Below are 14,137 nucleotides of genomic sequence, written 5' to 3'. Positions count from 1 at the left end.
CATTTTGTGTCATTGGACCCTTTTTATACATGTTTAATATTAATATAAGAAACAAACTATAAAAAACATGGTAATTAAAGCACGTATATGGAACAATTTTATTTTTTTAACTGAAAAAAATTGTAAATGCTTGGTATTTTAAAGATAAAAATTAAAGTTCTAATAATTGTTTTTATATTCTTTATATGTTATAGTTTTAAAGAGAAATTGTGGTATCAGGTTAGATCATTTTACCATAAAAGTTGTTGAAAATTAAGAAAATTAGCTAAAATAATACACATGATTTGAAATGTGCTGTCTTTGGGACATGTTTTAAATACTTTGATAAGCTAACCTTTGTTAAATGCCTGGAAACATTAATAAGGAGGACAGGGATATATTTGTAACTAGATTTCCTTCTGCCAACTCTTGGTTTATAAGTTACTCTACTGCTAAAAAGCAACAAAAAAAGACAATAGCCTCAAAATTAAAGGGGTTTAACTTAAAAAAAATTTTAGATGACAATAGAAGATATTTTTATCAGTAAAAAAGATTATTATAAGTATTGCTGACAAGGAAATGTATCTCATGGAGATTAATAATACTTAGTAATATTTTAATATCAATACCATATAAACTAGTTCAATTTTAAATGCTATAACCCATGCATCATAAATGAATATTACCAATTTATATACCTAAATGTATTGTCTTTTTCCCATTTAATTTTGTTATCAGAGCATTTATTGTCCTAGAAATCTAATTAGTTTGGGGAAATTTATTGCTTGTAAAGTTCTGAGCATTGTTGGTGATTGGATTGTTTTATGTTAGTGATAAATAAGGAAAGAGCTTAAGATATATTGGCTGTATGTCTTTGTTTTTGTTCTGATATCAAATCTCTCCACCACTTTTGAAGAGAATCTTAGCTTTACTATGGTTGCTATCAGAATGGGAGAAAAAGAAATAAATAATTAATTGTATTGGTTGAATAGTGGCAACAAAAAACTACGAAGTAATTTATGTATGTGGTGTTTTCTAAAGTACCTCACATAGTAAATTTACTACCATGCGCTTAAGACAAATTTTCTTATTGAACAATTTGGGGTAGAAGGAAAAATGTTTAAGAAACTTTTTGTAATATATGAAATAATAATGGTCTTGGGTAGATTCATTATTGGTGGATTAGAATGAACTGGCTATATTCTTGATCCACCCTCCTTTAACCCATATTGACATTCATCAAATGGTTGGCTGAAATTCATTTCATAATCTGGGACCTTGGAACAGAGTTTACCCCTTGTGCAAATCTAATTGACCCAGATAGGAATTGAATATGCAGGAATTCAAACAGCAGCACTGTATTCTGAAAGTTGAGCTACCCAGGACAAATATGTTACTTATTTATTCATATATATTTATGTATTTATATATATATAAACATCCATATATTTATGAAATAGCCGCATCACTGTCTTTACGGAATTTCATTTTTCATAGACACATTTATAGACTCATGAAACTGGAAAAATGTGACCATGTGATCCAATGTATCTTCATTCAAAATGGAGATATATGAGAAATAACCATACTGCCAAAGCCTTCAACTGGAGCCATATTTGTTTTGTATATAACAGCATTCTTTTTTTTAATAATCTTTTTTAATGTTTATTTGTATTTGAGAGATAGAGACAGTGTGAAGGGGGGAGGGCAGAGAAAGAGGGAAACAGAATCTGAAACAAGCTCCAGCCTCTGAGCCGTCAGCGCAGAGACCGATGTGGCTCACACTCATGAACTGCAAGATCATGACCTGAGCCAAAGTCAGACACTTAACCAACTGAGCCACCCAGGCGACCTGCATATAACAGCAGGTCTCTTTTCTCTTGGTTTTCTTTCTTTCTTTTCTTTCTTTCTTTCTTTCTTTCTTTCTTTCTTTCTTTCTCTTTTGTTAGTTGCTTTGGGGCTAGATGTTGCTGTTCAATAAAATATTTGCAGAGATGTGCATATATTTTTATTGAACAACCTACCATTGATTTTGCACACTAAGTAATCTGCTACTTTTCCTAACTTCTTATGTTCTTTATTGTTGCATGTGTGCTTCAAATTATATTTCATTTTTTCTTTAGGTCATTTATTCTGCATATGTGATTGCTTTACTTAGGATCATGGTAGAGCAAATACTTTTGTATTTTTAAGGTCACCCACAGCTTTTACAGCATTAGTTACTGAAATGTCTATGAAATAGCTATGTTCCAGATCCTCATTATCATGACTTTTAATGTTCAGCCATAGCACACAGGTTGTCCGTTATCAAGAATATTAAATTCAGACAATGTTAAACCAGATTTTTTTCATTGTAACTATATTTTCTTTGAGGTGTTTTATAACGTTTGTAAAAAAAAGTTTTAAGTAAGCTCTGTGCCTAACGTGAGGCTTGAACACACAACCCCAAGATCATGAGTCTTATGCTGTACCAACTAAGCCTACTAGGCTCCCCATTTTTCTAAAATATTTTAAAACAGTAACATTAATGCTAATATTCATGTGAAAGATAATGTCTTCTTAAATTTATACATTTATTTTATTGATTTCGTTTTACAAAGTAGAAATTACATTCATCTTCATATGTCTTAAAAGATCAAATTTTTAAATTACTATTATTTTAGCAGTTTGTTCTAAGAAAATTAAAACTTTTCTGGAAGATGAGCTCAGGTGATCAGGACATTGATTCAGGTGTACTTGGCATAGCAGTTCATTAACTATGTGTTAATTACCCATGATTACTCCTGAAAAGCTATAGTGGCTTCATCTTTTAGGTTGCTTCATTAAATCATTAATTTTCTTGGAGGTAACTAAGCTTGACATAATTAAGACATCTCAGTCTCCACAGATTTTTATTTTCCCATGATGTCAAGAACACTGAGCTGGTTAATATAAGGCATTGTAACGTATTTCCTGGATGTACTGACTTTATATTTTTAAATTATTTATACTATTTGGGTTAATTTTATATTATATTTTAGTAGTCTCATAAATTTTAATTACTTCCTCCATGTTGTAGCTTAGATTTTGAATTGTATGTGTAATATGTCCATTTCTGTATTTGAACCACTTCTTACCAACAGTTCTTTGACCCATGGCTACATAAAGCTGCTTCAGTTTATCCAGAACATCATATATGAGGAAGGATTTGATGGATCCAATCCCCAGGTATTGAGTACCTTCAAAGTTTTTTATAATCATCTATGTAATGTTGTTTTTAAACTCTCTAGGGGTAACCCAGAAGGTTTTAGAATAATTAACAGTGAACAAGCTGTTTCCAAGCACAGAAGATGTAAATAAGCAGGGCACAGGCAGCCTTTGTTTGATTTTTGATGTGTAGAGTTTTAGCTAAGTTCTCAGTGGATGCACAAAAGACATATACATACATTGTCAACATAAATTATTTTTAAATATATATTTGTGGCACCTGGAATAACTAAGCTGCTGCATTTTGAAAATTACTCCTAAATCTGCAAGACGTGTACTTTTGTATCTAAATTTTTTTTAAGTTAATTTAGTTTGAGAAAGAGAGAGAGAGAGGGGAGACTGAGCAGGGGAGGGGCAGAGAAGAAGGAGAGAGAGAGTCCCAAGTATGTTCTATGCTGTCAGTACAGAGCCCAACACAGGACTCAATCCCATGCGCCACAAGATCATGACCTGAGCTGAAACCAAGAGTCAGATGCTTAACTAACTGAGTCACCCAGATGCCCCTCTTATCAAAATTTTTTATATTTCTGTCATTCAGTCCTTAATTGAATAACCCGGTAAGTAAGAATTAATTATTTTAAGATTTTATTTCTTGTTATATCATGCTTTAGGTTATTTCACTGAATAAAAACTGCATTTTTTATTTGCTATATTAAAATATTTTATAACTTAATTATTTCTCTGTAGCTCTGTTTTTAAGAACGCAAGTTTTTAAATTCCCACTATTAAAGATTCCAAATTCCCACTATTAAAGATGTTCTGGTTAGTTTAACTTGAACAAAATGAGAGAAATTTTATTTCCAGTTATAATGCCATTTAGAAATCTTTCTCGGTGATTTTAATTGCTAAAGCTGCTAAAGATTTTCAGTTCATGTATATTATTTCAGCAGAAGTATTTCCAGAGCACCATTATTTTTATTGAAGAAAGTAAAGAATCCAGAAGTCTTATTTTTGGCATTATCAACTACATTTGCTCTTAATCCATAATTTTTTAAGTATTCTTATAAACTTTACTGCTATATTTAATGTTTTTTCCACAGCAATGTTAATAAATTTTAAATTTGTTTTGATCATCAGTTTAATACAAAGTTGAAAATACTATACGTGTGGTGAAGTATATACATTTTATTTATAGATAGCTTTTCACGTGTGTTACAGTTTTTGTGATGGTCCTTGGTTTTTAATACAGTTTTATTTTGTTCATTGTTGCTCCGTTTTTGGTCCTAGCTAAGATTTATGGGCACTATGTCCTCCCTTTGGTGGCATTGTCCGTCTGGAGAGGTAAATTGGTCCCTGACAGACACCTCTCCCTATGTGCTGTGGTTACTATGGAAACAGACATGTCATAACAGTTCCTATGATACAGTGTGCAGAGCTCTTGTTCTTGCAGGATGATGACACATCTTCTAAGAGCAAGAAATTTTATAAAATACAAAAAATCAAAGGCAATAACAAAGATACACACATACTTGCTTGTATATGTATATACATATGTACACATATTTAGATATATGTACACACACCTATCCATCCAAAGGACCCTTGATAAGTAAGCTATTATTGGAATGGAATGAAATGTTTGTTTTCTTAGTTGTTTATTTGAGTATTAAAAATGCCACCATTTTCAATAAATAGTATTTTATTTGATGAAAGCTGATAAACTGAACTGGTTTGTCTCTGAACCAGAAGTTCTACAACTATTGACTTTTATAAAGGTTAAAAGGGTTGAGGTAAGCATTTATATGCTGAATACCAAGAACGCTGAAAAAGTTTACAACATACCGATAAGTTATAAAATATATTTCCAATTTTATTGGAATTAAAATATATCTACTAAATTTCCATATTGTTACATTTTAGAGTGTATCATTTGCTAAATTACCTCAACTATATTTCTGTCTCAGAAACTTTAGATGAGTTCAAGAAGCCACAAAAATTCATCTATCGAGCACTGCTTCAAAAAATCTTATTCCTGAGTCAAAATAATGTTCTGATACTGAAATAAATTCTTTTTAAAAGGAAATTTTCATCTTACTTTCTGTATCACTACATTTTCAAATAAACTTACATTTTCAAATAAATTAACTTAATTTGAGATAGGCTATAAGGAATTGAGTATTATAGAATACTGTATAATAACTTTGTAGTAAGTAAAGTAGCTCATCTGCAAAGATATTTGGAGTGGAGATGTTTACAAATTGCTGTCATAATTTCATTTAAGTTATGATTTTTAAATATCTAAGAAATATACAATAAAAATGAAGTTTGAAAATTGATTTCACTTAGATATCCAGATTAAATATTTTAGATGTTCTCATTGGAATGAATTTAATATTTATTATTCATCTTTCAACAAAAGTTTATTTTTTAGTTTGATTAGACCTCAATAAATTATATTAAAAATTTTTTGATTGTGCCTCACAGTGTGCCCCATTATTATATGGCATAGCAAAGGAATTATATGCCTGAAATTACACAGGAAATTTGTAAATCAGCCTTTGCTTTTGCACTTACTATTATATTTTTAAAAATATAAATGTATTCCCAAGTCACCTAGGTGGCTCAGTTGGTTGAATGCCCAACTTCAGCTCAGGTCATGATCTTGTGGTTCGGGAGTTCGAGCCCTGCGTCAGGTTTTGTGCTGACAGCTCAGAGCCTGGAGCCTGCTTTGGATTCTGTGTCTCCCTGTCTCTCTGCCCCTCCCTGACACTCTGTCTCTCTCTATCTCTCTATCAAAAATAAATAAACATTAAAAAAATTTGTTTAAATATATAAATGTATTCCCTATGTTGAAGTATCATGCTCAAATATGTTCTGATGTGGTGAGTACCTACCTCACTTAAATATCTTTTTCATTCTTTGGCTTAATAGTGTCATTCTTTATACACACACACACACACACACACGTGTGTGTGTGTGTGTGTGTGTGTGTGTGTGTGTATACACGTATATATGTATGTGTGTATGTGTATCAGCATATCTGTCATAGTCACTAAACTTCTACAGTTCTCCTGCTTCTGCACCTATCATCATTTTTGTTATAAACTTTTAGCAGATGCTTTTTGATACAATAGTTGGTAATGGTGACTGGGTTAAAATACAGCTGACCTTTAGTTTCTGAAATATTGGTAGGGAAAACCGTATAATGCTGCTCTCCTACCTTCAGATTTTGTTTTAATACCTAGATTTTGGGGGCAGGTTTGTCTCTCCATTTTTCTAGATTGCTCTTTCTGTTGCAAATCTAATTTAAGCTACAGTTCAAGAGAAAACAAGTTTGGGATGACAAAATGAAGCTTAATCTTGCCATTTGACTTAAATTCTGAGTTTCTAAGTAATACAGTAAAAGGGTAACCTACAATTTCACAGATATCTTACACAAATTCATCAAAATCCATTTGGACTTCCAATACATACATGCCCTGGTACATATTATTACTTCATTTCATTCAAGTAATGCAGAAATAAAAAAAGAAAGCAATTTTTATGGACTGCCAATGATCATAATATATATCTTAAGGGTTGCCTATCATAACCTTAATACAACCAGAAAAGAAAACTGGACTAGCTGCCTTGATAGTATCATCACGTTTCAGGTTTTTGGAGTCAGGAATAATTTTTCAAATGTGCTTAAACTAAATTCCTTTTTCTGTAATCACATTTTAATAGCTTTATCCAGGCCCTTTATATATCATGTCCCTTTATATATTTTAAAGGATTGTGTGATCTCATAGAACAATTTTTTATTGTAGAGATGAGAGAACTAATGCCTAAGTAGTGTTGTGTCTTGCTCAGAATCACATCTTAGTTGCACAGTCCAGACTGTGAATCTATCTTACCCATATTACTGATTACTGTCCCCTTCTGTTTTTCCTCTTCTAACTTTTCAGTGTTTTATTCATTTCCCTACTTTCCTTTGTTAATAAATTCTCAAAAATACACAAACTCAACTTTCATGTGTAGTATCAGAGAGATAGTAGTTGATTAATACATTTTATTAGTTAAATAAATTTTATTCATTTGTTATAACAATAACAAGCAATATGTTGTAGGATCTGACTTAATCAAAAAACACACTCAAATGACACATGTTCCAAATTTTTGATTTAAGGGAGAAAATGTATTTTCCCCATTAGAATTGTAATGATAAGTTTCCAATTATCTCCATGCACCAGGTTTTGCTAATGTCTCCTTCCTTTGCCCAGAAATTTTGCCAGATTGCTAAAGAAAGCATTTATAGGGGTGCCTGGGTGGCTCAGTTGGTTGAGGTTCCAACTTGGGCTGAGGTCATGATCTCATGGCTTGGCTTATGATTTCGAGCCCTCATTGGGCTCTGTGCTGACAGCTCAGAGCTTGGAGCCTGCTTTGGATTCTGTGTCTCCCTCTCTCTCTGCCCCTCCCCATTCGTGCTCTGTCTCTCTCTTTCAAAAAACAAATAAAACATTTTAAAAAATTAAAAAAAAATTTAAATACAAAATAAAGAAAGCATTTATAAAACATTTGTTTGGTTAGGATAACACAAACAGTAGAATCTGTTATAAATACATCTCCGGCAAATGCTTATTGATAATCAGTGTAGGTTTTGTTTAATAGTTTTTAAATGCTCTTTTCCCAAGAAATATCAGTCATCATTATGACCTTAATATCAGTAGTCTTGAGTTCCAAATGTTCATTTGTTCAGTTTTGATAAGTATTGAACTGAATTATTTTGTAAAAATAGCTTCAAGAAGAATAAGTAAAAGCAAATATAAGGTATAAAAGCAAAACACACATTTTTAAACTTCTTTCAAACAAAATATCAGGCATTGGACATAATAGCACTAAATGAAAAATACTGAGCAAGTTATAGTTTATTGAAAGACTTGTAGAATTTTATAATACTAATAATGGTTTCTAAGTATTCTAGTTTAGATGTTCTTTATTGCTGATTTTTTAATGTATTATTTCAGCTGTCGCAAACATAGTTCGTAAAGTGGTCACTTAAAATCTAGAAACTTGAGGCTTTTGATACTCTTCAAATTTTCCAAAAGTGAGAAAAAAACAGCTATTTTTTAATACTCTTGCAATACAGATTTCCCTTATATTGCCGTATATTAACTATACATAAAGCTTTTTACCATGTCCACTATCTCCCTGCTATGTTATAAATTTCAAAAACTGGCAAATAGAACTAAAGGAGGTATCCTATTTGTTAATAAAACTTAATGTGTTTGTCTCCCCCCCAACCCGACACACGCATTTCTTTAGAAAAAACAGAAAAACATTTTAAGAATAGGAATCCAGAATCTTGGTTCACCTTTGTGGGGGGATGACATTTGCTGTACGGAAAATGGCAACAGTCACAGCCTTACGAAGTTCCTGTACGTCCTCCGTGGTCTTCTGCGAACCTCTCTTTCGGCTTGTATGATCACAATGCCAACACATCTTATCCAGGTAAGAATCTTTCCAAAACTCCTTTCCCCTAATTAGTGCTACATAATGAAGAGCAATATATAAACACTCGGAGTCTGAGTCTGATAAATTATTTTCATATGCCATTTAAGTAGAACAGATTTCAGGAATGCCAGAGAGCAAAATGTCCTTTACTTTAGAGTGTTAAATTGTTGTGTATTTGTGGTTTTAATATACAGTGAGTATATGGTAAGTCTATCTTTAATAATATTATTTTTTCTTCGATTTCTTGTAAATGCATAATACATTGTGTTATGTGGTTGATATTTTACTGATATCTTTTCATTAATCATTAGATTAATCATAAAGATCTAAGATATGGATATAGATCTTGAAGAAATATTTGCACACCCATATTCATAGCAGCATTATTTACAATAGCTAAAATGTGGAACCATTCTGAGTATTCATTAATAGATGAACTTGGTAAGATATGGCCTATATTGCAATGGAATATTACTCAGCCTTGAAAAGGAAGGAAATTATGAGGTGCCTGGTTGGCTCAGTCAGTTAAGTGGCTGACTTCAGCTCAGGCATGGGTTCAAGCACCGCATCGGGCTCTGTGCTGACAGCTCAGAGCCTGGAGACTGCTTCAAATTCTTTCTGTCTGTCTGTCTGTCTCTTTCTCTCTCTCTCTCTCTCTCTCTCTCTCTCTCTCTCTCTCTGCCCTCCCTCAGCTCGTGCTCTGTCTCTGTCAAAAAATGAATAAAAATGTTAAAAATTTTTAATAAAAAAAGAAAAGGAAGGACATTCTGACATATGCTGCAACACTGATGAATCTGAGGACATTATCCTAAGTGAAATAAGTCAGTCACAAAAAGACAAATACTGTGATTCCATTTATACGAAGTACTTAAAGTAGTAAAAATCATAGAAACGGAAGGTAGTATGGTGGCTGCCCTGGGCTGAGGGAGAGGGAATGGCAAGTTACTTAATAGGTACAAAGTTTCTGAAAATGGTTGTTGGTGGTAGTGGCACAACATCATGAATGTACTTAATAACACGGAATTATACATTTAAAAATGGTTAAAATGGTAAATTTTATGTTATATATATTTTGCCACATTCAAAATTTTGAGGAAAAAAAGAAAAGGGGCACCTGGGTGACTCAGTCAGTTAAGCCTCCAACTCTTGATTTCAGCTCGGGTTGTGATCTCGCAGTTCGTGAGTTTGAGCCGCATGTTGGGCTCTGTGCTGACAGCCGGGAGCCTGCTTGGGATTCTGTCTCCCCTTCTCTCTCCCCCTCCCCTGCTTGTGTGCACTCTCTCTCTCTCAAAATAAATTAACACTAAAAAAATGTAAAAGGAAAAGAAAAGACAAACACTGATCTAAATAGGACATGTCCTTTTCTTCCCTTGCTGTTTCTATGTGTAAACCTCCTGAAACAACACTCTTAGAGAAAAAGGTCCATCTCCCCAGACAGAAAAAGAGGGATTTTTGCAAGATTTGCCTCATCAGCTCAAAAAGTCCTTTTCTTAAGAGTGTCCAAGAGGCTGGGGCACCTGGCTGGGTCAGTCAGAAGAGTATGCAACTCTTGATCTCACGGTCATGAGTTCAGGCCCCACACTGGATATAGAGATTCGTTAAATAAATAAAACTTAATTTTTTTTTTATAAAAAGAGTATTCAAGAAGCAAGTTTGGGACAATTTTCATCATTGTTGTTATTTTATATGTAATAGAGAAAGTACAATTACATTGTATATTTTTCCACAGTATTTATTATTAAATATATTTCTATAACAAACACAATACTAGAAATAATAAAACTGAAAAAAAATCACCTGCAGTGAATGGAATCTGAAAGTCAAAATAAGCTAAATCACTGAAATCATCTTTTCTAATGTACATACACTAAATTAACACTTTGATATAAAATGACTTTCATAGCAGAATAATGTTGAGCTTTGTTTTCCTTTACTTCTCTAGGAAGTCTCAATAATAATAATGATAGCACTAACAAATACAAAATACTTAAAGTCAAGATCTTAAAGTTCTTATAAAATCCTTACATAACTACTGTTGTAATCTACATTTTACATGTAAGGAAACTGAGATACAGAGAAGTTAAGAAACTAGATCAATGTTTAATACCTGAGAAACCATGGTTTGAACCCAGAAAACTGGTTCCAGCACCTCATACTAGAATACGTAGCACATTTTTATTCTGGAACTCATTCTCTCAAAGCTAGTAGTTCTCATATCTTTTATCTTGGAGTTAGAAAGGACATGGGGCTCATCTGAGCTAGGCTTCTGCCTTCGGGTGAGTAAAGTAGTATCCCAAGTGAAATGACCTGTTCAAGCAAATCACAGAAACAAAGACTATCCTTGGTGAGACTTCATGGATCTATGCAAACTCTACATTTGATTAAACTAACAGGAATAAACACTGACAGAAATTAAATCAAATTAACAGAAATAAAAGATAGAATTGAAATTTGAAGTTCACCAAGGAGATAAAGAAATGCCATTTAAATTAAATTAATAAACATTAATTAAATTAACAGAAATATAAGATATAATTGAAATTTTGAGTTCACCAAGGAGATAAAGGAATGCCATTTTAAGATGCTGTATCTAAACATACTGTATAAGGGTTAAAGCTGAGACATTGTTTAAGGGCTATTAAGTTTGTAAAGCACCATATTCCTTCCTGCACAAGTAGAGAGAGGAGTATGATTGACAGCATACCCCCATACATTGTCAGTGACTTGTGCTTTTGAGCTTTCTAAGGGTTACCATAGCAACTTCCTGCTGTTCTAGTTAGCATTCCTCTTTAATAATTGCAAACTTTGAGCAAAAGAAAAATTAGATCTTAATCAGAAAAAAAGTTTGACTTTTCACATCAGGATTTCCTTTTTTTAGTAAACTCTACCCCCAACATGAGGCTCAAACTCACAACCCTGAGATCAACAGTCACAAACTATCCCAACTGGTGCGTCTCACATCAAGCTTTCTTAAATCCAAATATTTCTCTGTCAACCAACTGTGGAGAAAATCCGTATTTCTTATAAATTTTATTATTGAAGCTGTGTTGTATCTCATTCATGCATTCATTTCTTCTACACTGCTTTTGAGTGACTGACAGTGCTATAGTCCACTATATATATATAGCGGAAATTTTAAAATGAGTGAGAGACACTGGTTCCTTTCAGGCACCTTATTCTGTAGTGGGGAGGTAAATATTAAAAACTTGTGTTTCAATCTGAAGATGAAATCCAGAAAACAATTGCATTCATAATAGCATCAAAAAGAATAAAATACTTAGAAATAATTTTAACAAGAAGAATGTACAACTTATACTCTGAAAACTACATAACATTGTTGAAAGAAATTTTAAAAGATCTAAATGAATGGAAAAACTTTCCAGGTTCATGGATCAGAAGGTTCAAAATTAATATGACCATTGTCTCCAAACTGATCTACAGATCCAACACAGTCCCTATCAGAATCCCAGCTGACTTTTTTGGAGAAATCTGCAAGCTGATTCTAAAATGGCTATGGAATTTCAGAAGACTTAGAATAGCCAAAATAATCCTTTAAAAAAAGAATAAGCTAGGAGGGCTCATACTTCTCAATTGCAAAACTTTCTAGAAAACAATGGTAAAAGACAGTGTAGTCCTATCATAAGAATAGGCATATAGATCAATGAAATAGAATTGAGAGTCCAGAAATAAACCCATATATCTATGGTCAACTGATTTTGACAAGTGTGCCAAGACCATTCAATAAGAAAACGATAGGCTTTTTCAACAAATGGAATAGGACAACTAGATAGCCACATGCAAAAGAATGAGGGTGAACCATTACTCCACAGCATGGACAAAAATTAATGCAGAATGGATCGGAAACCTGAATGTAGCAGCCAAAACTATCAAGAAATGCATGCTCTACCAACTAAGCCAGCCAAGCACCTCAAAATTAAAAACTTTTATGTTCAATGGACACTGTCAAGAAATTGTTAAAGGCAGCCCACAGAGTAGGTGAAAATATTTGCAAGTGATATCTGATTAGAGATTTTTATCTACAATACATAAAGAATGCTTACAAATCAATAATAAGATAACTCAATAAAAATGGGACAGTAATTTTACGCATTTTTCCAGAGAAGATGTACAAATGGCCAATTAGCACATGAAAGATGCTCAACATCATTAATCCACAAAAATGCAAATCAAAATTACAATGAGATACTACTTGACATTCCCTAGGATGGGTAAAACAAAACCTCAGGTAACGTTAAGTGTTGGCAAGGCGAAGACAATGGAATCCTTATACCCTGCTGGTGGGAATATAAAAGGGTACGGTTGCTTTGGAAACAGTGTGGCGCTTTTCAGTGATTCAACCTGGAGTTACAGTGTGACCCAGCAATTCCACCCATTAGTATATACCCAATAGAAATGAGACCATGTGTCCACATAGAAATTTGTGCCTGAAAGTTTATAGCATTATTATTAATAACAGCCAAAAGATGAAAACAGCCTAAATCTCTATTAACTGATACTGGATAAGCAAATGTGGTATATCCATACAATGAAATACTATTTGGCTATATAAAGGAATAAAGTACTAATACTTGCTATAAGACAGATGGACCTTAAAAAGATTATGCTAAGTAAAAGAAGCCATCACAATAGAACATATATGATTTCATTAATATGAAAGTCCTGAATAGGGAAATCTGTAGAGACAGAAAGTAGATAGTGGTTACCTAAGGCTTTGGAGTGCTGGGAGATGGGGAGACCTTGAGTATGTGGTGGGGTGATAAATAAAAAGATTGGTTTGTTTTTTGTTTTTTTTTAAGGTGATGAAAATGTTATAAAATTGCCTTGAGTAATGGTTGCACATATCTGTGAATACTAAAAAACCTCTGAATTGTATACTTTAAGTAGGTGAATTGAATGGTATGTAGATTATATTTCAATAAAGCTGCTGATTTAAAAAAATGTAGGTTACGTGGGGCGCCTGGGTGGCTCAGTCCGTTGAGTGACCGACTTCAGCTCAGGTCATGATCTCACGGTTTGTGAGTTCGAGCCCTGCGTCAGGCTCTGTGCTGACAGCTCAGAGCCTGGACCTGCTTCAGATTCTGTGTCTCCCTCTCTGCCCCTCCCCCTCTCATGCTCTGTGTCTCTCTGTCTCAGAAATAAATAAACATTAAAAAAAATTTTTTTAAATGTAGGTTACAAAATAGTTGGTAAATCTGGTAGCAGAGTTATAAGTATACCAGATCAGAACTTTAGTTCAGTGGTTCTCAAACTTTTTATTCTTAGAACCTCTTTACACTCTTAAAAACTATTGATGATCTCAAAAAAACATTATTTGGGTTGTATCTATTGATATTTACCATATTACAAATTGAAACTAAGAAATTTTCAAATATTTATTTACGAATTCTGTTAAAATAATAATAATGAACTGATCACATGATTGTAAAATAATGATTTTTAAAAAATTTAGTTAGAAGAG

The 14,137-nt window shown here is 32.9% G+C and overlaps 1 protein-coding gene across 3 annotated transcripts in view; it reads left to right on the top strand.

Annotated features, from left to right (window-relative positions):
- The window catches only part of ELP4 (elongator acetyltransferase complex subunit 4), a 247,679-nt gene that overhangs the window by 83,361 nt on the left and 150,181 nt on the right, over nucleotides 1-14,137 (top strand). For all 3 annotated transcript variants that reach the window (XR_013550168.2, XM_078433344.2, XM_078433345.2), the window contains exons 6-7: nucleotides 3,102-3,186; nucleotides 8,470-8,655. Coding sequence is in view for 2 of the 3 variants with exons in the window: in XM_078433344.2 (XP_078289470.1) it covers nucleotides 3,102-3,186; nucleotides 8,470-8,655 (271 nt within the window). In the remaining variant the exon portion in view is untranslated. The remainder of the gene's footprint in view (nucleotides 1-3,101; nucleotides 3,187-8,469; nucleotides 8,656-14,137) is intronic.

Source organism: Panthera onca, chromosome D1 (genome assembly GCF_046562875.1).
Source record: "Panthera onca isolate mPanOnc1 chromosome D1, mPanOnc1 haplotype 2, whole genome shotgun sequence".
Taxonomy (NCBI): Eukaryota; Metazoa; Chordata; class Mammalia; order Carnivora; family Felidae; genus Panthera; species Panthera onca.
The sequence above is the reverse complement of the archived record's forward strand: the minus strand, read 5'-3'. Positions and strand labels throughout refer to the sequence as shown.